This window comes from Talpa europaea, assembly GCF_964194135.1.
Source record: "Talpa europaea genome assembly, chromosome: 2".
NCBI lineage: Eukaryota > Metazoa > Chordata > Mammalia > Eulipotyphla > Talpidae > Talpa > Talpa europaea.
This window is the reverse complement of record NC_140068.1, coordinates 60,620,427-60,647,183: the sequence shown is the minus strand read 5'-3', so window position 1 is coordinate 60,647,183 and position 26,757 is coordinate 60,620,427. Positions and strand designations below refer to the sequence as shown.

Here is a 26,757-nt window from a genome sequence, read left to right as displayed (position 1 = left end):
TCATTCCACTCATATCAATTCCTGTAAAAACTTGAATTTTAAAAATGTTAATAGTACATTCTGCAATAGTTTATTTAATAAGCTGAATAAAATGAGCAAAAAATATCTCGGATACTGAAAATGTATTTTCTTGCAGATGAATAAATACCTCTTATGGGCCCAACAGATAATGAGAAAAATATCATAAGCTCTCTCCACCTTCCTTTAGAAAATAATCATTACGGGTTATGGATTTTGTAGACCCAGAGTTGCTGAATATCTATGGCAAATACAACCAAACAGGAACATAACAGCTAATCCTTCATGATTACAAATACCTCAGAACGAATACTAAGAATTCACTGGCCTCTGCATTTTAGGTTCTCACACTGGGTCCAAGAATAACAGAAATCACAAGGCTCTGTGCTGGTTACTGTTGACTATCAACACTCAAGTATGGAACTGTATGGAGCATTTTTCTGATAAATTGTTATAAATCTTAGTCTGGTTTGTGTCATTGCCAAGTTTTAGGTTTGCCATTTGGATTTTGGAAGAATTTGAAAACTCTGGTTAAACATACTACATTTATGCCAATACTCTGTGCAACTGGATGAACTAGGGGAAAAATAGAGGCCACACAACTCCATGTGCTACATACGGAACACATATATTCCATAGGTAATTACAATCTCACCATGAGAAAGTAAAACTCGGTGAGCCTTCATTTCCTATTATTATATGTACATTTTAAAAGCTACTGAAAGTTTCTTTTCAGATTGCTTAAAAAAAAAGGAGAAAAAACAAAGAAAGAAAATACATTAGACCAATTCAACTGTAGTTTAACTTAAAGGCTTCATCAGACCATATGTGCAGACACTTGAGATGATGACAGAGTTAAGCTTCCTAGGGTCCTAGAGTCAAAGAAACTCTGCTGACCCCCACTGCTAAGCAGGTGCACTCCTTCCACAGGGGGCAACATCTGCCGATCGGTCATGGTCCCACTCGGTGAGGACCCCAAGAAACTTCCTTGGGAAGAAACAATTTTCTCAGGACTGGCAGCCAGTTTGGGGGATGTGGAGAAATTATATCCATACAAAGCACAGGGGCTGTGTAACCTGAAAGTGTTATAGGAACTCTGATGGGTTTGATTAGCGGCAAAGGCATTGCTGGAGGGTGAAGGCATGATGTACTGAAGCTGGGGGGACATCCCCGAAATTTGCATGGACAAGCTGGTCTGTGGGCAGCTGAAGGTGTCCCCGTCAGTAGCACCCATGGACATGTTCACAGAGGCACTGCTGCTCACGCCCACATAGGAGGGAGTCCTGGGTGGGGCAAAGGTCTCGCTGGTCTGGCTGGTGAGCCTGTTGTAGGTCTCGGCCAAGGATGTGCTGTAGCGGTTGAGGGTGAGACCGGAGCGTGCACAGGCGGAGTAGTCAGCTGGGGCCAGACTACACAGCTGGCTGGTGTTGGGACCCAGATGGAAGGCAGGAGAGGAGCAAGGAGAGCCAGACAAAAGATGAGGGTGGGTGGCAGGCACACCATTCCCAGAACCTTGGAGTAATGTGGAAGAACTTGAATTTCCTATAAAAGAAGTTGAAATGTAAAAGCAGTGACTCAACAGCCATCTTTTCCTTTCAATTTTATAAATGTGAGCTAGATCTTGTATGTTGAAAGGGGTCTACAAAGATGAAAAGGAGATCGTCTTAGTGCTCAAAGAATTGTCATTTAATTGAATTCAGATTGAAACATTTTCAACAAAGCTCCTTTCAATATACTCAACATAAATGATCTCCCCAGGGGGTGATGCTTTTTTTGTTTTGGCATAATTATTAGGACACCACCAGATAGAAATTTCACATTTTCTTCCTCAATTAGCTTTCTCGAAGTTTTCCCACTTGACTATAATAAACATTACAAATATGACTTTTCTGGCAACTTTATAAAATAAAAATTTCATCTTACTCTGTATCTTATTCCAAATGTTTAACCATCACCTTTCTTTCATCCACCTTTCAGCAGAGCTTGCTCTGAGTCAATATATTTCCTTATAAGAAAAAAAGATGGGATCAAAACAAAGAGCTGAATTGGTTGAAGCTCTTCAAATCTATTTGCAGCTTCACACGGAAACTGTGTGTGTCAATGATTTTGCCACACAGGACTTGGCTGCTACAATAAATCTTATTTCCAACCAGAAAGTAGGCTGGTGACTCACATGCTAATACAAAAGCAGGCGTCCAGCAAATAAACAGCCCCATGAAACAGAGAGGGTGGGTAACCACTGCACAATCAATAACAGTGGTGGTGCTGCCCCCTCTCTGGATTTGCTAGCAGATTGATGTTTGCACACTTGACAGAAATGAGGGGGAGAGGTGAATTCCAGGGACTGGACAGGTTGTAAAACCTTCATGGCTATAGTGACAGTGTTTTATATAGCTTCTCAAAATAATCTAAAAACCCAATCCAATTAATGATGATTAAAACCCCAGCATGCTAAATTCTCACTGGGATGCTGGGCAGGATCAGGCATCAAAGTCTGAGGGCAGAAGTGAGTTGAGGGTCCTACCCACAGAGTAAGGAGGAAACATCACCCCTGGGCTAGTGGAAACAGCTGAGCTCAGGGAAGCCTCCCGCGAGTGTGCTGACCTTTTCTTATCATAAACTGAACAGGAGAACCTACCTAGAGGCAATTCTGCTGAAGAAGAGAAGAAAGACACTGACAAGAAAAAGAAAACTGAGTGGAGCACTGACAAGTCCTTGAGAGGTATACCTGGAATCAGAGCCCATTGGTGTACCTCTTATTTTAATAAGAAATTTAAGGGGGAAGAAAGCCCATGACATATACAGAGAGTATAAAACATCCAAGACTTGACCTTTGACCACAACAGTCACTTTTCTTGATCCATCTTATACCTACAGGACACAGATTCTACAATAGGAGGATGTTGGTGATGAGGCTGCCATTATAAATGTAAATAATGACGTGCATTTTTTTGGCACCTAAACTTCTAGGCAAGAGATGGCTGTATATATGACCCAAGAGACTGTGACTTACCTTGCTTGGGAATTCCAGGAATATCTTCAAAGGTAAGAGTCCGTAGTGAAGGCCTCCAGAACGCGTATGACTCCACAAGGGCTTCCAAACCCATTCTAAATTGAAGGATTGGAATGGGGGTGAACAAGAAGCCTAGTTAGGAGCAATTGGAGCCTTCAGAAGTAATAAGCTCCTCAGAAGACAGCACTGGCATTGAGAGTACCCCCTACAACTGGCAGGTTAGGAGTTTGGCACAGGCAGATCACAGTGCTTCAGAGATGGGCTTCCATTCTGCCACCAGGCACATGAAAGAATGGAAGCCAGCTACGATGTCCTGGCACATTCTCAGAGAACTTAGCCAACTGCTGAGCATGAGAGACTGTTTCTGTGGACTAAGGAACTAAGGTAAAGAGAGTCCAAGGTTGATGTGAACCTAAGGCTCTGTCATCATCTGGAACCCACCCACTCTTCCTGTCACATTACTCCTCTCCAATGAGGAAGCCTTGGCACAAGAGCATGCATCTATAAAGCCACCTCTTTTCTTTTTTTTTTTTAAAGATTTATTTATTTATGTATACATGAGCCGGGGTAAAGGCCAGAGACTCAGGGGGGTGAGAGGATTCAGAGACAGAATGGGGAACAGAACAGGCAGACTGACTGAAACACACTGCTGAGGGGAGCAGTGGGCGAGACAGGAGAGGTCTGCTGCACCATGTGGGTTGTTCCCTGACCGGCCAGGGATAGAACTCATGCAGAGCCTGCAGATTGCTTCATAGTGTGGTGCTTAACCCCTTGCGCCACCAGAGAGGCCCTTAAAGCCACCTCTTTTCTAGGAGGCATTTCTGTCCATCATCTGATGCCTCAGCAACCAACTTAGAAGAGCCCCCATCCAAGAAAACTGATCTCTCTTTCTCTCTCTCTTTATCTCTCTGGAGCACAATGTCCACCAAACCCAACCCAGCCAGATAGACTCTTCTCCCAATGGAGCCTGGAGGTTGGGGAGGGGGCTACTGACCTCTCAACTCAATGTGCCAGGGTTCACAGAAGATGACCTCACAGGGTAGAATGGTATATGGAACTAGTATTTCAAAGCCCCTACACATAACTACAGAATGCATACTTGAAAAGACAACCTAAGTTGGTTGTAGATTATTAGCATGACATGTATATGGTAAAACCAGGGCAAATACTCTAAATATATACATAATGCATATATCTCCTATCATAAAGTGACTCAGTCTTGCCCTCCTTTGATTTGATAACCAAGTCCTTTAAGGTCTAGAAAAGAGGCCATTTATTCAACTAGTCATTCTCAAGGCCTCGCCAGCAACCACCTTAGAACCTCACCTCACCTCAGAACAACCACCTTGTTCTTCTAGATGAATTGTGCTTTTCATGAAACATATCCCATTGTAGGAAATGCCTGCTCTCTTGGTGGCACACAAAACTCAGGAAACTCTTGTGATTAATAGATACAGTTTTATTTAATACAAACAGCCAGCGTTTAACACAGAAAAAGAGATAGGGTCAATCTTTAATGGTGTAGACTTAACGTGCCACCCACTCTGTATTCCCTTCAAGTCTGAGTAATCAACGAGAATCTAAGACAACAGAAAACCATCTCAGAGAGTCAACACCTATACCACATGGTGAAAGCTCACTGCCCGCTATAGTAGCATGATCTGTGCAGATAAAAGCATCTCACCTGGTCCATAGAATTTGCTTCCTTAGAGTGTTCAGAGTGGGAACACTTCAAAGAGAGTCACCTGTTCTACTAGTGACAGTACGAGGCTACCTAAGGGAAGAGCTGGACACGAGAAAACCTGCATGTGCCTTACTGGGCTGCACAACAGGGCAGAATCTGGCTTTGTTATACCACAGAAAGGACTATTTGTGGTCATGTCTTGGAGAGGATACTGGGTTGAAGAACTGCGTAGTGACCATAACTCATTAAAACTCACACTGTGACCTTAGGTAAATGTTTTAACCTCCCTACATTTCAGTTCTCCACAAAGTGAGGATTAGTCTACAAAAGCTCTGAATCCCCATCTAGCTGAAAAGTTGTTTGATACTAAATGATTTCTCCCAAACTGGACATTGTACCTGTGGCTGACTACAGACCAAATGAAGATCACTGCACTTAGTAATATTTGATGTACAGCAGGTTGCATTAACTCTCAACTAATGAATATCGGGTGCTGCTTACTCTATATTAAGCTTGCATTTATGCTAATGTTTTATGTCTTTTGAAAAACAAAGTTTTTAAATGCTAAGGAATGTTAGGATACAATTTCTTATAAAACTGATTTTTGTATTACCATATAGATGGTAATTGTAGTTTTAAAATGAAGTTTTAGTAATTAGTCAAATTGTAGTTTTAGTAATTGTAGTTTTAAATATTAAGGTTACCAAAGAGGTCATGGGGTGATTGTCTCAAGGGGTGTTTCCTAGGAGGTAATCATTGAGCATCTACTAAACTTAGAAATTTACTAACTACAGAGAAAAGAGACGAGCATCTCTGAGGGCTTTGCTTTAGCAGTGCAAATTTTATTATGCTCCAAATATAACTTCATAGAACAAATTTTGGGAGATAAGCTACTGATCATCACAAACATTTAACCCTAAGATGTGAAAGTGGCATAGCTACAAGTGATCTGATTTTGAGCTCTTGATATTTTTCTTAAGGCTGCTGTTTCACACTGCAAGTTCCAGAAAGGATTTCAGATATTTTGCAGGAAACAGTTATAAAATATTTATTAGCTGAATCTGGACTTTTTTTAAAAAGCCTTCATTTTCTCCAGTAATGGAGACTTTCCCGTCTAGTTAAAGAAAAGATAAAAGGCACCTCCTGCAGGAGTGTAGTCAAGGCGATAATTTATACAAGATGCCTTTGAACAATTTCCACATTTTATCACCACCCTAATTTATGCTATCAAATAGCCAAGTTTATTTAGTAAAATGGTTATGTTTTTCCTGAAGTATTTAAAGAGAAGAAATTTTTGTACCTTCCTGAGTAAAAAATTTTATAGGGTCAAACCTAAGGCCTAACTGAAGAATGAAACTATTCTCAGCACATAAATTCTCTTTCACATAGCAAATGTCTTGCAGGAGAGCTTTTAAGGGCTGAAGCTACTGATTCCTATAAAATAGGCTGTAGAACCATAAATAGCCAGGAAGGAATAATTTTTAATTAAAGCAAACTATTTTATAAAGTTTTAAAAAATCACAAGTTCATGTATATTTGTTGTCCTGCTCAATTTGTTTATTTCATGTTTGTAGGGAAAATAAAATAGAATTTGTTTTTAAAAGCAATAACAATAGCACGATACAACCGGGGTAATAAAGATATATATTGAAACTTTTTCTCATGGGCTTCCTTCTCCATTAGCATATTAAAAAATACCACCCCCATCACCAAGTTTAATATATAATTTGGACTTTTTTTAAAGAAAATCTTTAAAGCTGACTAAATTCATTCTTTTCTATATAAGATGTCTTTTGAATTTATCAATGGAAAAATGTTAAAACATTTTTTTACAAGATGGAATACTGATCTATAGATATTGAACATTCTACAAAAAGCACTAAAGAAAACATCAATAATGAGTGGAAATAATTTAATGAGAAAAAAAGGTGAAAATATTTATTTCACTAACTAGCTCTGTATAGGTTCAACATGTTTCCATTTATTAAGACATTACTTAGATATTGCTTAAGTATTTGTTGCTAAATAAAAAAATTTTAATTTTAGTAAAAGTTTAAAAGTGCTAAAGCATAATTCATTATTTTAATACATTCATGGAAAACTTTGAAAGTGTTAGAGTTAGAAAAGAAACAGTAGCAAGCCCTTAGATTCCCTATCGATAAACTCCAGAAACATCCAAAGGGAAAGAAAGAACTGTTATCAAACTTAGCATTTTGACCTGATCATACCAAATAAGAGTTTGTCATTTTTCACTGATTCTACTGATTTTTTTTCACTGACCAAATTAAAAAACCAAACATGTCTTCATTATGCTTATGGATCTAGAATTGTTCCTAAAACCCATCATAGTCATCTTATCATTTTGCTTTTAATTGTAGAAGTTTTATTCAGTATTATTATCTATTTAATATACTTTAAAAATATTTTTACATTTATTGCTTCAAATATAAACCAACAGATTATAGCAGTGTAGTCCTCCAGTGTCAACAGCAGTGGGGTCTTTGCTAAAACAATCCTATAGATCAGGCTATAGAGTAGCCTGATCACAGTTTCTGACTGTACACTCTCCTAGAGTTCCAGTAAAGTTCAATAATTCCTTCTCTGCTTATGAAGAGAACTGAAAGTGGTTCAACACTTTTAAATGGGTAACTACTATCCTGCGATAACTAAAACCATAAAAATATTCTACCCAAATATTAGTCCAAGTAGAAAAGGAGTTATTCCACAGGAAGGCTCCCTTCAGCCACCTCATCAGGGACCACCTCAGTTACAAAATTATTCAATTTCCAGAGATGCCACTGAAAAGGAAAGTTAACCAGGAGCTAATGTAACATAAGAAAAGTTTTTTTTTTTTTCTGCACATTGAAACAGACATCTAAAATATAGCAGACAACATGTGTCAGGAATACCTTCAAACCTCCCTATCGAGTGAAGAATTTCAGAGGGAAGCCCTGTCAGTACACTTTCGCTGCACGTTAGTCCTCACACTGCATGCTTTTAAAACAATGCATTTAGCATGAAATCAAGTCTACAGACACATGGGTATATTCTGAGAAAAGGTCTCTGTCTACACTTACCTTGACCAATTAATCAGCTAAAAAGAACTAAAATCTGCATACTACTGATTATTTTCTCCAAATACTAAAATAAAATTGTTCCTAAAATAAGATGACTAGAATTTTGACTTCATGTAAACACAAACTATTTTTAAGGAGTATTAGAAAAATTTCTGGAGCAAAGTAATAAAAAATGCTCTAATATTTCCTTTTAAAAACAAGACACTTTTAAAATATTTAAAGTCTTACCTTAAAAAGGCATTTGGTGAACATTAATCTATTATTACTCTATGTTACTATCAACAGTTACTTTAGAAAATGTACCATACTGTATTGGAATAAAAACATATCAATAAATTCAAAAACTCTTGGCACACAGACGAGGGTGATCTGCTTTCTGATAAAAGTAATAGGGTAGATTTTATGATTGTAGGTCTCCCACTTAGTACAAACACCATAAAACAAGACACAGAAAAAATAAACAAGTGTGTGACTGTTTGCTGAGCCAAGACAAATTTGGAAAGTAAAGAGCATCTTGGCAAAGGGGAGTAGTTTCACATTCAAGCTGGAAATCTGAGGGAACAAGAGATCCCGTCATATTCCAAAGGCAGAATCAATCGATAGGTGTGACATCACCAAGTAGATTCTAAACCAAGAGTAGAGGCAGAGAGGATACAGGCTGGGGGCTGGGGGCCTGAAGGGGTCCTTTCAGAGACAGCACCACACATGCTAAAACTTCCATTTCTACCCCAGAATCACACATTAATGTTCACCTTAGAAGTGGGCAGGCCAAAATACATACATACACCCCAAAATAAATTATCTCCAAGGCCCAATAGTGTTAACAAACTTGAATCTTCATGAGCAATTATTTCAACAATTATTCAACACTATTATTTAATTTTATAAATGAAAATTCATAATAAAATTGGACCCAGTATGTGGCAACATGCACAAATGCACCAAGAAGGTGGGATAGTCAGTAAATACGGGCCCATTTATGGTATCTCCATCAGGAAAATGGTAAAGAAAATTGAAATCAGCCAACATGTCAAGTGCACTTGCTCCTTCTGTGGCAAAACAGATAGAAAGGAGAGTTGTGGGATTTGGCACTGTGGTAGCTGGTGGTGTCTAGACACACAGTGAGTCTGTTTCTTGGTGGTATTTAGTATTGTGTGGATTATGTCAGAATTCGGGTTTAACACTGGATAGGCTAGTTTTAACTCTTCATGACAGAAACATCACTTCTGCAGTCACAGTCAAGTCCTTCATCAGATAACTTCTGAAGGAATTGAAAGACCAGTAGAAATTCCATAATTTGAAACATTGCCAGCCTATAATAGATGGGTTAATTTATGTAACAAAAAAAAAATCAAATATATTTATCACAGAGAGACTTCACACTAACTTACCGATTACGTCCAGAGTCTCGGAAACCTTTGGCAAATGGATTCCTATCTATCTTCAAGCGAGTAATCTGCAGAACAGATGAAAAAAAAATCATATCAGATCTTATATAAATGGCAACTGAGGTTATTGTAAGTGGAAAGTATAGGACAACTACAACTAATTCCAAAATTAACTATTAAAGGATTCTATTGTATTCCTTTTCCCTATTTCCCAGATACATATTTTGTTATTTTAGCAGTAAGAAAATTTCAGAAATCATCTAAAATACTCATCTGCTGTGGAAAAGACACTGGGCACTCCCCATCCCTATTCAAGTTCTAGTAAAAGGATAAAAGTTTGTTTTACTTTTAATACCCCTGGAAAAGGATATTTGGAATCCAAGGATATTTGGAAGGTCCTAATGGGATTAAATCTTATACCTATAGTAGAAATATTTTAATCTGAACTACAACTCTTACTTGTTGATTTATACTCAGCTTTTGTCCAATGAGACCCCAAGATTTGGGGGGGCTGTAATAAATAATCTAATTGTTTCCATTAAGAATATTTTTTTTAGTTATGCCAACTTGAAATTGACACTAATAACATCCCATCTATTCTACTTCCTACCAGACCTCCATTTGGCCCAAAGGAATGTATAGCCTTTTTTCTAAGAGGCACATCATGCTTTATTATCTGTGTTCTTTGACATAACAATCTGCAGTTAATACAAACACTTCTGATTTTATCACTTTCATTAAGGATGAACATTGTTGGATAATACAAAAGCAAAGCAAGGCATCTTTGGAACATCATCAGCAGTCTGCCCATAGTGTCCTGTAAATGGTCTCAGCATGCTCCAACGAGCCATGCAACATCTGAGATACATGTGCACCAAATAATACTCACTATCTGGATAAAACTACGTTATAAAGATAAAATTAATACAAGACTTTAGTACTTACCCATGATTTCCATTCTGGGAAATCTTAACAGATCATTATGGCGCAGTTTTCTATTCATTTAAATAATGTTTCAACAACATTAAATAATTTAAATGTTCATTTAAAACAGTATTTTTTTGAAGTGCAAATGTATTTAATGGTGCCTTGTCAAAAGAGAGAAGTATATGACAATTGCTAATATCATTATCTTTATTACTAACATTATATTTGTTGAGTGCATGCTGCATATGTTGTACTAATTTTCATCACAATTTATGCATAGTAATTTACATCACAATTTTATGTTTTTTTGTTAAGTGAGGCTTTGGTTTCTACAATTACAAAGTTAATAGGTGGGAGAACCCCAGTTACCAGAGCCCATTACTATTAACCAGCAGGCAGGCTGCATAGCAATAGCTGGGGCTAAAAAATTAAAATGACTATATTTTATAGTTAGCAACCTCCCTTCTATTTTTGAATTGATTTGTTATCATTTGCTAATTGTTGTTAATCACCACCATGTACCAAAAGCCCACTGCATCTCATTTATTTTATCACAGGGGCTGGGAAAAAATACACATGTAAGTTAATTTCTGTGTGCATGTGTGTGAGAGAGAAGGGAAGAGGAAGAGAGGTGAGGGGAAAAAGAACCTGGGATTATTAAAAAGATATTAATGTCTCTGTTATTTTTCCTCATGCATTACTTTTTCTTAGAAAGTCATTTTGTGCACATATTTTAAGAACATCTTCCTAGTTATCTTAGCCTCTCTAAAGTTCAATTTTATAATCCTTCCTAAAATAGAGTGTTGAGCCTCTCAGCCTAAGAAGTTTCAAAACCAAAGAAATTACAACAGAGAGATTATAAAGACTTAACATTTTTACTGATAGATATATAAAATGCAAAGAGAAGTGGAGACCTAAAATAATTCTGCAGACCACTGAAATTAAAAAAAAAAAAAAACCCTAGCACAAATCACACAAGCATCAAGTACATTGCTCTTTCTTAGGAAAACTGGCTGGAATTGCACAGGTCAAATATTTGCCGCTTATTCAATTCCCCACCTACTTGATACAAGTTTGAAGAAATGTTTATTGAGGATTTTGCATCTATGGTCATCAAGGATATTTGTTAGTCTAGTTTTCTTTTTTGTGATGTCCTTGTCTCCTTTAGGTATCAGGTTAATGCTAGCCTCATAAATTGTGTTTGGAAGCATTTCCTCGTCCACAGTTTTTTGGAAAAGTTTTAAAAGGATAGGTATTAGTTCATCTTTGAAGGTTTATTAGAACTTACTACAGAAACCATCTGGTCCTGTGTTTTCTTTTTTTGGAGACTTTAGATTACTGTTTCAATTGCCTTGCTTATACTCACGGACTGTTCAGGCTTTCTATTTCTTCCTGACTCAGTCTTGAAAGTTTGTGTGCGTCTAAGAATTTTCCCATTTCTTCCAGGTTATTCAATTTCTTGGTAAAATGATGTACATAGTAGTTTCTTATGATCCTCTGTAACTTCTCATTTGTTTCTATTTATTGTTTTCTCCTTTTCTGTTTTCTTTAGTGAGCCTAGCTAGAGATTTGCTATTTTATCTTTTATACATACACACACACACACACACACAGACACACACACACACAATGGAATACTATTCAAATATTTAAAAGATGAAATTTTGCCATGGATGGAACTGGTAGGGATTATGCTAAGTGACATAAGTCATAAGGAGAAAACCTAATGCCGTATGAGTCACTGATATTGAATATAAAGGAACAAAACAATGGGAATGGTCCAGACAAACCAAACTCCAGAAATCTGACTGCAGAACTGGGGCTACCAGAAGAGGAAGGTACAGAATGGGGCCTAAATCAGGGAGTGGGCTCAACAAACTGCGGTGGAAGGTTATTGGTTCTTTGGTGGTGGGCCTAGTGTGCTAAAAAACATCTGAAGAGGTGTGAATCTATACCCCTAAATCATATACAATGTTGGAAACTACCTCAATTAAAAGTAATACAATTTTTAAAAAATATAAAATAAAAAATAAAATCAAAAGAAATATTTTTATCCATACAGAAGAAAACATATTTTGCTTTTCAAATGATTTCTAATTTTATGAAAGGATTATTCCATAATTACCAATCTTTCAGATTATAAGCATGTACATACCTTCTATCACAATTAAAGCATATCTTGAAAAAAAATAGCCCTTTTTGTATATATATATATACCAAAATGATCATGTAGGATAAATTCTTCTGAAATATCTCTCATGATAGACTGCAGTTTTAAAATAAAGTAAGCCACCAAATCCCATGTCCAATTCACTTTTCAATTTTACATGTCTAATCCTGGGTGATACACATGTTTTCTTATTTTAATTGTGACATCATGATTTAATTATCTTCAAATGGAAAGTAAACCAGTTGAGAGATACATTTTGATCTGAGACACACTAGAATAGTCTTACTTGGGGGAATTATGCACCAAGAATTGTTATTATAATACACACACAATCACATACCCTGGACATCACAGATGGAAACTGCTTTATGATAATTCATATTGTTTAGATACAGTGAAAAGGACAGCTACCTTTCTAGTTATGCCTGAAAAGAAGAATCTAGAAAGATACTAGTTCTGAGAACAATACCTGCTGATTCTGATAGGCAGTGACTGTTGTGAACACAGTTTCTGGAAAGGAGAAAGCCTTCACTCCTTCCCCAGACGGAACGGGCTTGATGGGGGAAAGATCGTCTCCGCAGTCTTTACGGATAACGTGGACTCGTGGTTGATATTTGTGCATAGAATGCAGAATAATCTGTCAAGGAAATAAGTCAATTTATCAGGAAACTGATCTCAATCTCAATACCATGACTAAACATGTAAAGGGTGAAATAAATAAACTGATCTCAATCTCAACACCATGACTAACCATGTAAAGGGTGAAATAAACGAAAAGTTCTAAGGATGCAGAAGTGTCCATTTAACAGAACATATCAATATTGGAGAGAAGTTTAGAAAGTTATCTGTAAACTTTGTCATCAAATACAAAAGAAAAAAAGAAATCGCTATTTTAGTGGAATGATATATACAACCATTAAAACTGAATATCAAATTTCTATTGCTGGAAATGCAATAATACAATCATAAGCATTTTATTTACAATGAGCCAAATGAACCAGTCCAAACTAATAAAATTAAAAAATGGGATTGAGGGCCTCCCTGGTGGTGCAGTGATTAAAGTCTCAGTTCCATCAAGCTATCAGCAGCCATTGTGATCTGAGTTCAATCCTGGCCAAGAAGCAGAGCCACATGGCATAGCAGACCTCTCCTGTCTCTCCCGTTGCTCCCCCTCAGCAGTGTATTTCAGTAAATCTGCCTGTCCTGCTCCCTACTCTGTCTCTGGTGAATCCTCTCACCTCTCGGCACCTCTGGCCTACACTCCAGTTCTTATATGCATAAATAAATAAAAATAAATCTTTAAAAAAAAAACAAGAATTTAGATGATAAACAAATCATATGGCATTATTCTTAAAAAATGGGATTGAAATGATTATTTAAATTCCACCACGCTCATCCCACCCAAAGAAAGTATTTGCACATGAGGTTTTCTTTAGAAGGAATTTATTTTACTATTGGTGACTATCATGTGTATTTGAGGGCAAAGAAAACTGTGAGGATACTCCAGGGTCTGTCTTATATGTAAAAGTTTTTCACTTGTCCAAATAACCCTGTGTCCATGTCTCCTTCACAAAAAGGCTTCCAAAACCCTGATGTCAGGGAATACTCTCAGACTCTGCTAGGGGGACGTGATAATTGGTTCAATTATCTTCTAATTCCACTTCTGAGAATTTCTCCTAAGTAACTATTCCAATACCAGAAAAGCATTACACGTACAAAGATGAGCATCATGCCATTTACAACCATGGAAAAACTATAAACTGCTTATAGGAGTAGACTGGGTTGGTAAATAAAAGTTCACACAATGGGACACAGTATTATTCCACTGTTACTAATGTTGTTTAGGTCATTTTAACCACATAATAAAATGTTTCTTTTTGAGTCTTAAATGATAAAAGAAGATCCAAGTTGTGTATAAACTTCTCCCAACAACATAAAAATACCAAAAAGAACCCACAGAAAGATATGAATGTGATCATCTCTGGATGAGGAGAACTGTGGGAAAGGCTCTATGCTTTCTTTTTTTTTTAAGATTTATTTATTTATGCATACAAGAACTGGGGTACAGGCCAGAGGTGTGGGGATGAGAGGATTCACCAGAGACAGTGGGAAGCAGAACAGGCAGATTTACTGAAGCACACTGCTGAGGGGAGCAGCAGGCAACACAGGAGAGATCTGCTGTGCCATGTGGGTAGCTCCCTGGCCAGGGATCGAACTCGTGCTGCAGAGGCCATGGATAGCTTCACAGTGCTATGCTTAATCCCTTGCGCCACCAGGGAGGTCCTATGCTTTACGCTTTCAAGGCCAGTGGTGGGATGGGGTAAGGAAATACTCTCATTCACTGGGATTTTCTATTTGCTACTGAGAATACATATTCAGGTATTCATTAATGAATTTAGTTAACAGATTTATATCTTTCCTGAACTATAGGATTTAAATTCAGGTTGGGTGTTAGGAGATGAAGGAAAGATGCTTACACAAAAGTTACAAAAAACAGTGATTGACCAGTCTCAGGTTGTTCAGGATGCAGACAGTTTCACAGAAAGAATTCAGCATCTTTGATCATTCCAAACACATATCATCCCATCCCTGGAGAGGGTGCTCACTGCCATAGAGGATGGCTTACTGACTGGGAGTGACCAGCACTGTGGTCAGTTTTGGTGGCTTTTCCTCAATTTTTTTTTCTTTCTATCAGTGGAGGAAATGCCTGGATAAGCAGAACTAAAGATCATGCCCATGGTCATGCTTGACGCGGAGGATAAGGGAGTAGGATAGCTGGGGACAAACACACAGATCTGCAGCCTCAGAAAGTTCTCTTTCCTGGTCTGATTACTGAAATTTCAGTATTCCATTTAGTGCTTCATGAAATCAATATATGGTTATACCCAGAAGTAATTTTAAGTAAATAAAATTATAAAATAAAGTGGAAAAATGGGTGTGTGCCTGGAGTAAGGGTAAGTACTGCTTTACTGTTCGTATGGTGTGTGGGTGGTCATAACATAACATGTATATCTTGCTGTGCGTCAGGTAAAAAGTTTTAAAAACAGAGAAACAAGATTTAATTCTAACAAGTCTAAGGATCTACAAGTTCCACAGTGGAAGATTAATTGGAGAAAATGACATTAAACAAAAAGAAATAAGTGCAACCCCAGTTTCAGGATATTGGAGGGAGCTGACCTAGAATGATAAAAACAGAAATTGATTTGGGTTTCTGTTTACTAGTCAATGAAAAGGAGGTTCTTATTTCATGAAGATCTCTCAAACATATTTCTCCACATAGCTATACACATTTTAATTGTATTTACTTGTTTATAAACATACTAAATTTCCAAAATGACTTAAGGTAGGTTATGTTTGGGTAGGGTACAGAAATAGTTGACATATGCTTCTTTTGCACTTTAGTAACTTGAAGATTATTTAAGCAAAATGATATATTTCTAATATGATCTATAGGAATTTAGTAAATCCCTGGAAAATTGTAGGAAATGCTAAACAAGCTACAGTTCTTCTTAATAAAAGAGCATTACTTGTTTTTCTAATGAATGATCAAAATTATAATGCTGACTAGTCAATAATAATCTGCATATTTAATAGAACAAGTAGAAGCAGGAGAATCACTAGCCTTATCAACAGGAGACCACGAAGATAAAGCGTATTAGAGAAATTAAAATAATTACACCTCATCTGCATGTCCCATGCTCTCTATCCTATTGAGATGGAAGACTTTTGCTTCTTTTTGGTATTACTTATTAGCACAGAAAGTCACATGGCTCTATGTCCACAAACACAGGGTGTTTTTTTCACATTCAGGTTAACACAAAGTTTTTTCCACTTTAAGGATAATTAGGTTTACATCAAAATAAGCATATTACTTTCTTCTGATCTGATAGGGCTAAAGTGCCTGTGGTTTGACATACACACCAGCAGTGTTCTGCCTTACAACAGAGTTTAATGAGGAAACACTACCTACTAACTTTGGAATTTTCTAGATGGCCTAAATGGCAGCGTTGGAACAAGTCAAGCAACGGTTTAAGTAGAAGCTAGTAACAAAGCCTGGCTCTCCCTGCATTTTGGTGATTCACTTGGCATAGTGGAATCAAGGCAGTAACACAGGTCACATGCTCCACAGCAATGTGACCTTGTTTTGTTTCAGGCGTGACACTGTATATGAAGCATGCAGTTGACAGCCTCAAGAGAAAAGGCCTGTGGTCCCCCAAGGAAGAGGAATTTCTGCCTCCATACTTCCTTCAGTAATTTTCTTGCTTCCAAACTGTACAGTTTCTCTACCTACTCCCCACGTACTTTCAAATTCAACCGGTCATTTGATTCACTCAAAATCCTCTGATTCCAATATAACCCGTAAGAAAACCAAGGCTCAAGAGTGGAAAACACTTGTCCAGGCGTGTGAATGTGCTGGACCTCTAAGCTGTTGTAAGTTCCTCCCATCAGGGAGGTCCTGGCAATCCCCCCTGCACTATCTTGCCTGCCACATATTCTCAGGGAGAAATGGGATGAGGGGGTGGACAAACTTGAAGCTAGGGCAACTCTATCAGTGAATCCTCAGCAGCTGGGAGAACAGGCCATCCCACAGATTCCCTGGCTGTGGCTGCCTGGTCCTTCCTTCCAAAGCACTACTCCCTAGCACAGTGGGTACAAATCCTGCCAAGGTTCATGATGCACCATATTAATGACTTCTAATTCTTCATGGGAATGATCACCTAAATGTTTTCCTCCTGTGAATGTGCACCTTGAAGGAAATGCCCTACCCAAGCACGCTGATCATCCAAGGACTGGTCCAATATAAATCTGGCTATGAATTCCCCAATGAGCAAGTAGGGATTACAAAGTCTTTATAACATTCAAAAACTAGCTGTGGAGCAGTAGAATATTTCTACTCTAGGGTCTCACCAATATCTCTTTCTAAACAACCCCTGGCAGTTGGAAAGCTGAAAAGTGATTTGTAGAAAACCACAATGGCACATAAGCTCACGTCTCAGTCAGTCCCGTGAGGATTTGACTACTGTAATCATTCACTAAATTAATCCAAGTCCCAGTTCTCTATGGAGTTTACAAATCACTATGTAAATACTTGTTCACCTTTAGGAGAATAAAACTGGAAGCTGAGAGGAAAAAAGAATTAAGAGAGCAATTCAGAAAGCAAATTAGACAACCACCACTCATTTGAGTTCACAGCTTGATTAGTTGGAGGTTGTGTCACTTTCTTTAGAGTTGGGTCACGCATTGGTCTAAATGTTGTGGCAAAGATATTTTTTGCATGAGATTAACATTAAATTAGGTGACTGAGTAAAGAGGATTACCCTCCATAATGTGGGTGGGCCTCATCCCATAGATTGAAAGCTTTAAGAGACAGACTGAGGTACACAGAGAAGTAATTGTGTCTCTGGACTGTCTCTGGATCTTCAGCCTGCCAACCTGTCCTGCAGGTTTTAGACCTGCCAGTCCCTACATTTTGTGATATGATTCCTTAAATGAATCTTATATAAATATTAATACAAATTCTATTGATTCTGTTTCTCTGGAGAAGACCATTTTAAATAAAATGCAAAGTTACCAAGTTAAAAATCATATAGATGAACTGTTAGAACAATATCTAATATTAGATGCTAGACATGAGAAAGGCAGTACTTTGATGTAAAATATTAAAAGTATAAAATGACTATATTGATTTAAATTATTTAAAAAAATCTGTACCTTATTCATGGCAGTGCCTAGTTTCAGATCCAATTATCTCTTAAAAGATATATTCTCAAATTACAGGACTCAGAGGAATGGAGTATACTTAAAGTATTGAAAGCAAGTAACATTGAGTGGCATTTAATCTAAAATTTTCTGTTTTAAAAAAATTAAAAAAACACCTCAATGGTCATGCTGACAACATTTCCAGTCAGCAACCCTCAATATGACAGAAAAAAAAATTATTTTCTTTGACCTCAGTCAAGTGAAAAATAACTTGTTACAACCTGACTACAAATAAAGAATAATAGGCAAGGAAACAAGCTAATGCACTAAAATACTGAAAATGGTGTTAGATTCAAAAATAAAATACAGTCTTGTTACTTTTCAGATTCTATTTTAAATCATAAAGGCAGTAAGCAAAAGCACTAGCAATGTGAGATTTTTCTAGATCTGACTTAACAATCTGGATATTGTATTTGTACCACAATAAAATTAGTACTTGAATGTTTTTTCATTAAGGTCAATTGCTTAATTAAGATAGTGTCTAAAAACTTGCAAATCATATCCTATCACCATTGTATTATGATTTTATGATAGCTTGCATTTTAAAAAGAGATTTGCACACAAATAAGCTATCTTTATATCACCCCTTTGAAAAATAAACTAGTTGGTATTCCTTTTATGTATGATGTACTCTTCAAAAAGCATTCCAATCCTGCCTCAATCAAAAACCTCTAAAATAACAGAAACTTAACTGAAATGCTAACTTTGAACAGAAATGAGCAAAAATCCAGTTACATATTTATTAGAATTATGTGTAGAAATCTTGCTGAAGAACAATATTACATAAAATAATTAATAAGGTTTTAAAATGACCGAATTATTGGAATGACTTATTTTGAATTATGTATGATGTTTCATCAGTTTGAAGACTAAAAGGAAGTATTATTATAATATATTTGACACATTAGATGTCATTACTAAATAATCTGGAACTTGCAGACGGAACACACAAACAACATAAGCCTGGGTCATTACTGAGAAGCAATAAGCCTCAGCAGGGAAGAGAGCTAGATGCAGGCAGGACACAATAAACCATTATCCCTGTTACCCCAATCCCAAGTATTCATATTCCGAGTAGAATAATTAGCACCTCATGGGATTTTGAACAAATGTTTTGGCTAAAAAAACGTCTGCCTGTGGTTCCTTTACCCCAGTATCTAGTTTTAACCTATTAAATGCTTCATAGGATACTCAAGGCACAAACATAATTTCTAATGCAAATATGACTTTGATTTTGCAGTTTATGCACATTCTGATCAATCAGAAGACAATTATTATGACCTTAAAAAAAGTAATTTCTTAATCAGGCCCAGTATAAACATGCCATTCTACCTATTGGCGGTATACTAGGGTGGCCATCTACTTACATGGCCTTGGTCATCCAATTCATTGTTGGTGAGCTTGAGCTTGTCGAAGCTGATCACTTGTCTCATCCAAGTCTCCCCTGAGGCGGGTGAGTCTGGATGAATGTACACCCGAGGTGGCACAGGGGAGTCAGCGTTACCGGCCACCATCCACTTAGAGCTGTGGTAAACATACCTAGAGGACAATGACAAGGTTATGTGGACTTCTGCTTTAGTCTGGAATTTCCAACCCAGTACAAACAGCTGAAATGTATACTCTGGAATGGCAAAGAGCAAAAATCCAGAGTTACTTACGTGTTAAAATAAAGTGTAGAAATCTTGCTGAGGAAAAATACTACACAAAATTAATAAGATGTTAAAATGACCACATTATTGGAATGACTTATTTTGACTTTTGCATGATGTTTTAGCAGTTTCAAGACTAGAGGATTTGCTCCTCATGTTCAATGCATATAAAATAAGTTTCAAGCACTTTTCAAAAACTCTCCAAGGCAGCAGAGGTCTGTTGACTACACAAAGTGGTGTGTCAAGGGTTTAGTGCAACTATCTTAATACTCATGCTATCACCACCAAAAATGCAACAATCTAAATTCTTATGAATCACACTTATTCATGTCAGACAGTCTGTCTGTATTCTGACATTTTCCATTTTTTAATCTGGATGTTTAATTGACATGAAATCATAAATATTACATTGTCAAGCTCATCTTTAAGTAAATCCTAAGAGTACTTAAAAGTTATCTAGAAAAGTCCTGTCTTTAAGATTACTACCTATTTTAGGCTTATGTAAATGATGGGGTAGATGATAAAAAGGCAAGGGAAATTTCAGAAATTCAGTGACTCTTGTTTTCAAAGGAAAAAAGGTTTTATCTAATCATTTAGAATAATTTTTCTAATTTTATTACACTCTCAGTTGAGGATAAACTATCCAGTTTAACTTTAAAATTTCATACAGTCATAAAACATAGGCCTTTATCTCCTATATTTCTTGATAATTATAAAAAGCGCTTCAAATTGCTTTCAAAATACCACTAGTTAAAATGGTATTCTTTGAAGTGGTATTCTATCTAATTAATTTTACACTTTTCTAATACTTTTTTCTGAAAATCCTATTCTGTTTATTTATAAGTATCAAATATATTGACATTTATGTCAAAAATTTTAAATAACATTTGAAGTAATAAATAAGTTCATGATATTTAATTCTATATTCATATTATTGCTAATTATCGTAATTTATAATACACTAACTCAAAAACTAGAAACTACTAGATTTAGGAAACACTTAGAAAAGTGAAATTATAATCTTAGGTGTTTTTCTCCCATTTCTTAGCTGCATTCCAATACAAATGTCATACCATTTAAAGCAACAATTTGAAATGATCTCAGAGAATTCTACTTATATAGCATGCAAATTCTTTTTAAAATAGTATGAAATGTTTTCATAGTATATCTAATAAAGCCCTCTATTTTTACTATGGTCACATGTTTTATCTATTTTGAAGTCAATCTGCCTTAAATTCTTTAGTTCCTTTTCTTAGGGGAAAAAAAATCACAAAATTAAGAAAACTTAAATTTTTAACTTCCCTTGATTGCTATAGTATAATTTCAATTAATAAGTTCCTAATTGTATGGGCCTTGGTGAATATTAATTTCACACTCTAGTACGTCACAATCATTTTTCACTTGACTAAGTACTACACTTTGATAACAGAATAAAGCAATGTATTTTTTCTACTATTTCTAAAAGAGTCAAAAAATAAAATGCACCTCTTAGAAATATAAGACAAAAGTGTATTATAAATACAAATTGAGGTATTACGAAAATAGAGTAATAGGAGCAAAACTTTGGAAAAGTATCCATACTGAATAGTTCAAAAATCCAAACTCATTAAGTTACTGCTTCATGTTACGTATTCTTTGTGAAGCATTCTAAATACAAATGCTAAAACAAATTTCTTCTTGGGAAGCCATTTAAGTGAAACCAAGTTTACATTTTAATATTTGACCTTTTTATAATCTGATATTTTAATACTAATAATTGAAATTGATCTTGTTTTTAGATGAGAGTAATAAGAAGCAGCTAAGTAAAATAAACTATACAAAACATACAGAGGAGATTTGGAGAAAAAGACATCCTTAGAAAGGAATAATTCCTACATTCTTTAAGAATCATGCTATCTTCCTCAGCATAAAACACAAATAAGAATATAGATTTTTAAGTCAAGTATATTTAGAGAATAAATTTCAATGCCTCATGGCTACTGCTATGCAGGAGATAATTTTAGCAAAACTCTGTAATGAGTTAATTTAAATAAATACAACAGTAAACACAATAATACGAAAACACCAATAACAAAACTGTCCTTTTTATTACCCATTCTTAGTATTCCATATGTGCCTTTACTAATTAAATCTGTATGCTTTTGACACCATAAACCTGTTTCAATAAAACAACTCCCTTAATTCTAAAAAGTGATAAAACTAAACCTGATTTCACTTAAAAACTTACTAAATGTTTTAGCTATTTATGAAAAAAGAACAGAAACAGACCACAATTTAAAATAGCATCTCTGATCTTCCACTAAAATTTTCCTTTTTTAAATGTCAGCATTTTTTAACTCAGGAAAATAAAGAGCAGCCATTGAAAACTGCTGATTTTCTTGCTTGCAAAAGAAAAAAAACAAAGGTTGATTTGAAACTGAAGAAAGTATATCTTTTCCAACTTTACTTGATATTTATACAAGTATATCCTCTTTCAAAATCCAAATATTACAAAGTTTTTTAATTACCCTGTTAACTACCAACAAAGCACAACAATAAGGTAACAAATTCAACACCAATTTAAAGATATCTTCATATTATAATGAATTACGAGATTTTATTTTTCTTAGTCATAAAAAAATCTTAATAATTTTCCCAAGTGAAAGGAGCAAAGCCTACAAACAGTTGCAATTTTGACTTTGAACAAAACAAGATAAAGGGAACTTTAAAAGATGACAAAAAACCAAAACATTGTATTAAACAATATGTATGTATATCTATAGGCTTTGCTTAACATTTCCTCTCAAAATCCTGACCGAAATGTGAATTAATATGAAAGGCATAGTTTAGCAACACTAAAGTGGCCCCTATTAAAAGTCCTCAATACTTGAAGACATTTCTGTATCTTTTAAAAGCAAAACAAAAATTAAGTTTCTACCTTTACTGCAAGAGAAGACATCGTCAGGGCTACTAGACCAGACAAGGGTTGGATTACAGACCTAGGAATTCTATAGACTTCTGAAATAAGCGTCACAGTTGCCACAGATCAAATACCTTTGATTTGCATTGCCTGTAAAATCCTAGTGTTTTTCTTATCCTTTTGCACTCATCCCATCATCATCATACCTGTATCTTTTGTTGTCGACTGGTACAATATCCATAGCAATGTAATATTGCTGGTGGGGATCTAATCCCGAGATCTTGACTCTCATTGCTGGAAACATGCGCCTAATAAAGAAGAGGTGGAAAGAGCAGTGGATTTTGTTTGTGTTTGTGATTACACATGGAGGATGAATAAGCAAAGAAACCTCTTGAGTCTCTATTTTTCATATGGACAAATTTATAGCATTCACTCCGGTGATGAAACTCAAAGAATCAGAACACAGGACATATCAAAATTTAAATGTAATTTTGCTTTACCCTATACACTCATTCTGTGTTTACTGAAATGTCAATATAGTAAAAAACAAAGGAACTGTACACTGAAGAAGTAATGGCACCAAAGAAAGTATTTTAGTTTTTAAGCAAAAATCAATAAGTACATTTATTTTAATAATACAGAAAATAAAATGCTCCAAATGGTGGAAATAGAAAATTTGAATTTCTAAAGGTGATAAAATATATTATAATGTGAAATTTTAAAAGGGTTATAAAAAACCACAAGGAGTCAATGTGCCATACTATAACCAAACAATATGTTCTTTATTGAGACAGGACTTCCTGTCTGCAGCATGGTAAAGGTGAAGTGCAAAAGTTGCTCTAAATTTGAAAGGTATAGTAAAACTCCTTTATTGAAAGCAGAAACTAAACACAATGTGTATTTACCAAATCACTCCTTTCCCCCATCACACCCTGAAAATACTTTCTTATTCACCCACACCTTCCCCAAACTTTGCTAATTAAAACAAAGGAAAATTTGTATTTCTCTTGGCTTCCCAGAGATGAACATCAAAGAGAAACTATAATAAATACGCCTATCTTTTAAAAAGCACATAGTAGTAATAGAAGAGCAAATTATTATATATAAAACACAAGTAGAGCTGTTATTTTTTTTAACTTTCAGCTCATGATTTATTTCTAAGATCCTTTCAGTTAATCTAATTTTTGCTAATTTAACCTCATAACAAAAAATTTTAGTAGTTATTTACAATTTTTCCATAACAATAATGCCACTAAAGACCACTCCAGAGAAAAGAAAATCCATTATTTCTAACTAGACACGAAAACTGTTTACTACGAGGCTGTTTTAGTGTTATTTCAGTGCACCTGTAAGATAAAGAGTAAAGGTCTTTAACTACATCCTTTATAAGACAACTGTTGCTTTGTGTTGTTGAAGAATGAATTCGGATCATTAATAAAAGCTCTGTGAAAATGTAGAAGGTAAGCATATGGATTCAATAAAATATGTTTTTGTAATTTCTAATAAGTTTGGATACTTTTATGCTGTCCAGGTTTTTGCCATGTGAACTCTCTGAAAGAGTTGTGTGTGCTTTTTAGAGTTCCTTTTAAGGAAGATACTATTCATAGATTTCAGGGAAATAAAATGAAAACTCTAAAAAACCAAGTATTTCTGTGACTATCTCAAATTCAAATGATCTAACACATCCACTTATTTTACTGACAGACGTGCAAATTTCACACTTTCAAAAAACATAGCTTCTTACAAATATTTTTTAGTGTTCTTCAGGAAATGTAGGAGAAGGTGTGAACTCATATAGGAAAATATTCGAACACTTAACTGTGAATTTACAAACAAAACTTTTTTTAATTATGGTAATTATTTTTGCAGGATTAAGCATGCTTTACTGGCGATTCCGTAACTTTTCATCCTAGTCTAATGGAAATAGCACAAGACGTCATGTTCTCACACTGTTATGAAACTTCTTGATCAAGAACCAGCCTGGATGTTCAGTTTGCTAAACTAAGAGTACACTTTGGTTTTTAAAAAGGAGGAGAGAGGTGGGGAAAGAAGGAAGCTGTTCCGTATTTCCAGAAATGATAACTAGAACCTAAATAAATATCTTAAATGCAAATAAGATCACGAGAATCTGTAACTACCGTGCACTCGGCTTAATAACAGCGAAGGGCTACCCGCATCTGCAGAGTCGGTGAGTGTCGGTCTCCCTAGCATCCATAAAGAGGACGGCCAGGCTGTGCCCCTCACCGACTGCTCTCCGGGGTAAGTAGGCAAAGCTAGTTTTAAATGTTAAAGTCGGGGGCCACGTCCGGAGTCTGTAGGGAAAATGCTAGCTTGAGACGCCCCGCGCTGCAGGCCTATTTCCTTCCTGAAACTACCGAGGGGTAGGGTGAGGCCAGGGCCAGACGCCTTGGGGGACTTCCCCCTCGCTCCATTTAGCCTTTTACCTGCCCGCCTTGGTGATGATCATCTCCGTGCCGATCTCGTGGAAGCGTTTCCAAAGCTCTGCTCCCTGTAGATCCACCCGCGGGGCCTGTGGTGAAGGCAGCGGAGTACCAGTCCGAGCCAGGGCAGGGGCTGGGGAGCCCTTTGGGGAGCCTCCAGGCGACGCCAGCGGGGACGCACCCTGCAGGAAGCCGTCCTCACAGCCGCCTGAGCAGCAGAGGGCAAAGAGGGGTAACCGGTGAGGGTTCCAAAGGGGAAGCCGGCCACAGAGATGAACCCCTAGACAGGCTGCTGGGGAAAGGAAAAGGACCAGGAGGAAAGGGGAAATATTTTGTTCCCTTGGTCCCTCTAATAAACCGGCGCACGGAGTAAACACTCGCTTGGCTCTCCAAAGAGACACTTGGCATTCAAGTGGCACCTCCTTGGCATCTAAGGATCAAAACCAGGAGAGGTGCGCACTGGGCGGCGTCCATCCCATTCACCCCTGGCCTCCGCCCGGCCAAGGCCCCAAAGTAACTTTCGCAGCGCCTTTGTCAAGGTCTGGGACCCGTGCCCAACCGAGCCAGAGACGGGTTCTGAATCCAAATCCCCAGTGGAGAGTCTCCGACAGCCCCCCACCCCCGCACCCGCGAGCGCACCCAACAAAAAGACGCCCCAAGTGCCAGGGCCTCCCTGAGCATCAGGCGTCTGAGGCGCGGAGCTTTGGGCAGAGCCAGAGGCATCTTGAGAAAACCTTTCAGATTTCGCTCTCACCAAACTCCCAAGCCGCGCTGAGCTCCTAGCCAAGCAGCCAAAGAACGACAAGAACGCGATAAGTCAGCCCTAGAGTGGTAGCCGTCGGCCTTGGCAACGGGAATGAGATGGGAAGGACGGGAAAGGCTCAGCTACCCCTCGGGAAACCACGTTTGCAAATACGCCGCCCTCTTCCTGGTTTGCCACAACGGTTTAGGGCATTCGTTCCGGTTTTGAGAGGGTTATGCCGTCGCAAAATCCCCCCTCCCCACACACACACACCCCATCTCCAAGCTTTGAAAAGTTGAGAAAGGAAAAAAGAGCACCCATTGGCTGGAACCCCAAGGGAGGCAGCCGCGGAGAGCACAGATCTGCAGCGCCGAGCACCGCAAACAGCCGCGGCTGAGCGCGCCGGGGATGCAACGGGCCTGCGAGGCTCGGATGGAAGCGACATTTTAGCCGTCTGGGGGGCGCACGGGATTGCACGGCGACAGCAGCCAGGGCGGCGGAGAGCTCTGCGCCTTTACGCCCAAGGCGAAGGCGCCGGTGGCTGAGTTGCCTTGGGCACTTCTGGGCACCGCGCGCGCGCGCCTGCAACTCCCAGAAGTTCAGGTTCTCGGCGGCCAGCGGGCCAGCGAGAGCTGGGAGGAGACGCGCAGGGAGGAAATTAGGCAAGAAAGGGCCGACTCACCCGAGGCTTCGCGGGAGCCGCAGCTCCGCTCCAGGTTTGCGCAGCTCCGGGCGGGCCCGGACGCGGCCCCGGCGGCTGGTGGCTGCGCAGCGCCTTCGTCTCCCTCGGAGGAGCCCTTTCCGTCCGCGCCGCCGCCGAGGCTGCAGCCTCCATCCTCTCCAACTGCGGTGGCCTCTTCTGCGCCCAACTTTCGCCGCTTTTTCTGAAGCTGTTGCTGCTTCTCCGCGCCGATCAGCGCCTCCACGGAGAAGGCGTGCGCCTTGAGGCTCAGCATGCTGCACGGCGATCCCCTCCGCTTCTCGGCCAT

The 26,757-nt window shown here is 37.7% G+C and overlaps 1 protein-coding gene and 1 pseudogene across 2 annotated transcripts; one reads left to right on the top strand and one right to left on the bottom strand.

Annotated features, from left to right (window-relative positions):
- Window positions 1-790: 790 nt before the first annotated feature.
- On the bottom strand, window positions 791-26,757 carry TBX18 (T-box transcription factor 18; the record flags this gene model as incomplete). The annotated part of the gene is made up of 8 exons (XM_084228324.1): window positions 791-1,560; window positions 3,032-3,126; window positions 9,184-9,248; window positions 12,747-12,914; window positions 19,405-19,576; window positions 22,792-22,893; window positions 25,030-25,234; window positions 26,451-26,757. 8 exons carry the CDS (start codon window positions 26,755-26,757, stop codon window positions 836-838), a joined length of 1,839 nt encoding a protein of 612 aa, XP_084084450.1. The 3' UTR covers window positions 791-835.
- LOC311167599 (large ribosomal subunit protein eL43-like) lies at window positions 8,721-9,077 on the top strand (annotated as a pseudogene). The gene has a single exon. The product of its transcript is annotated as a large ribosomal subunit protein eL43-like (transcript).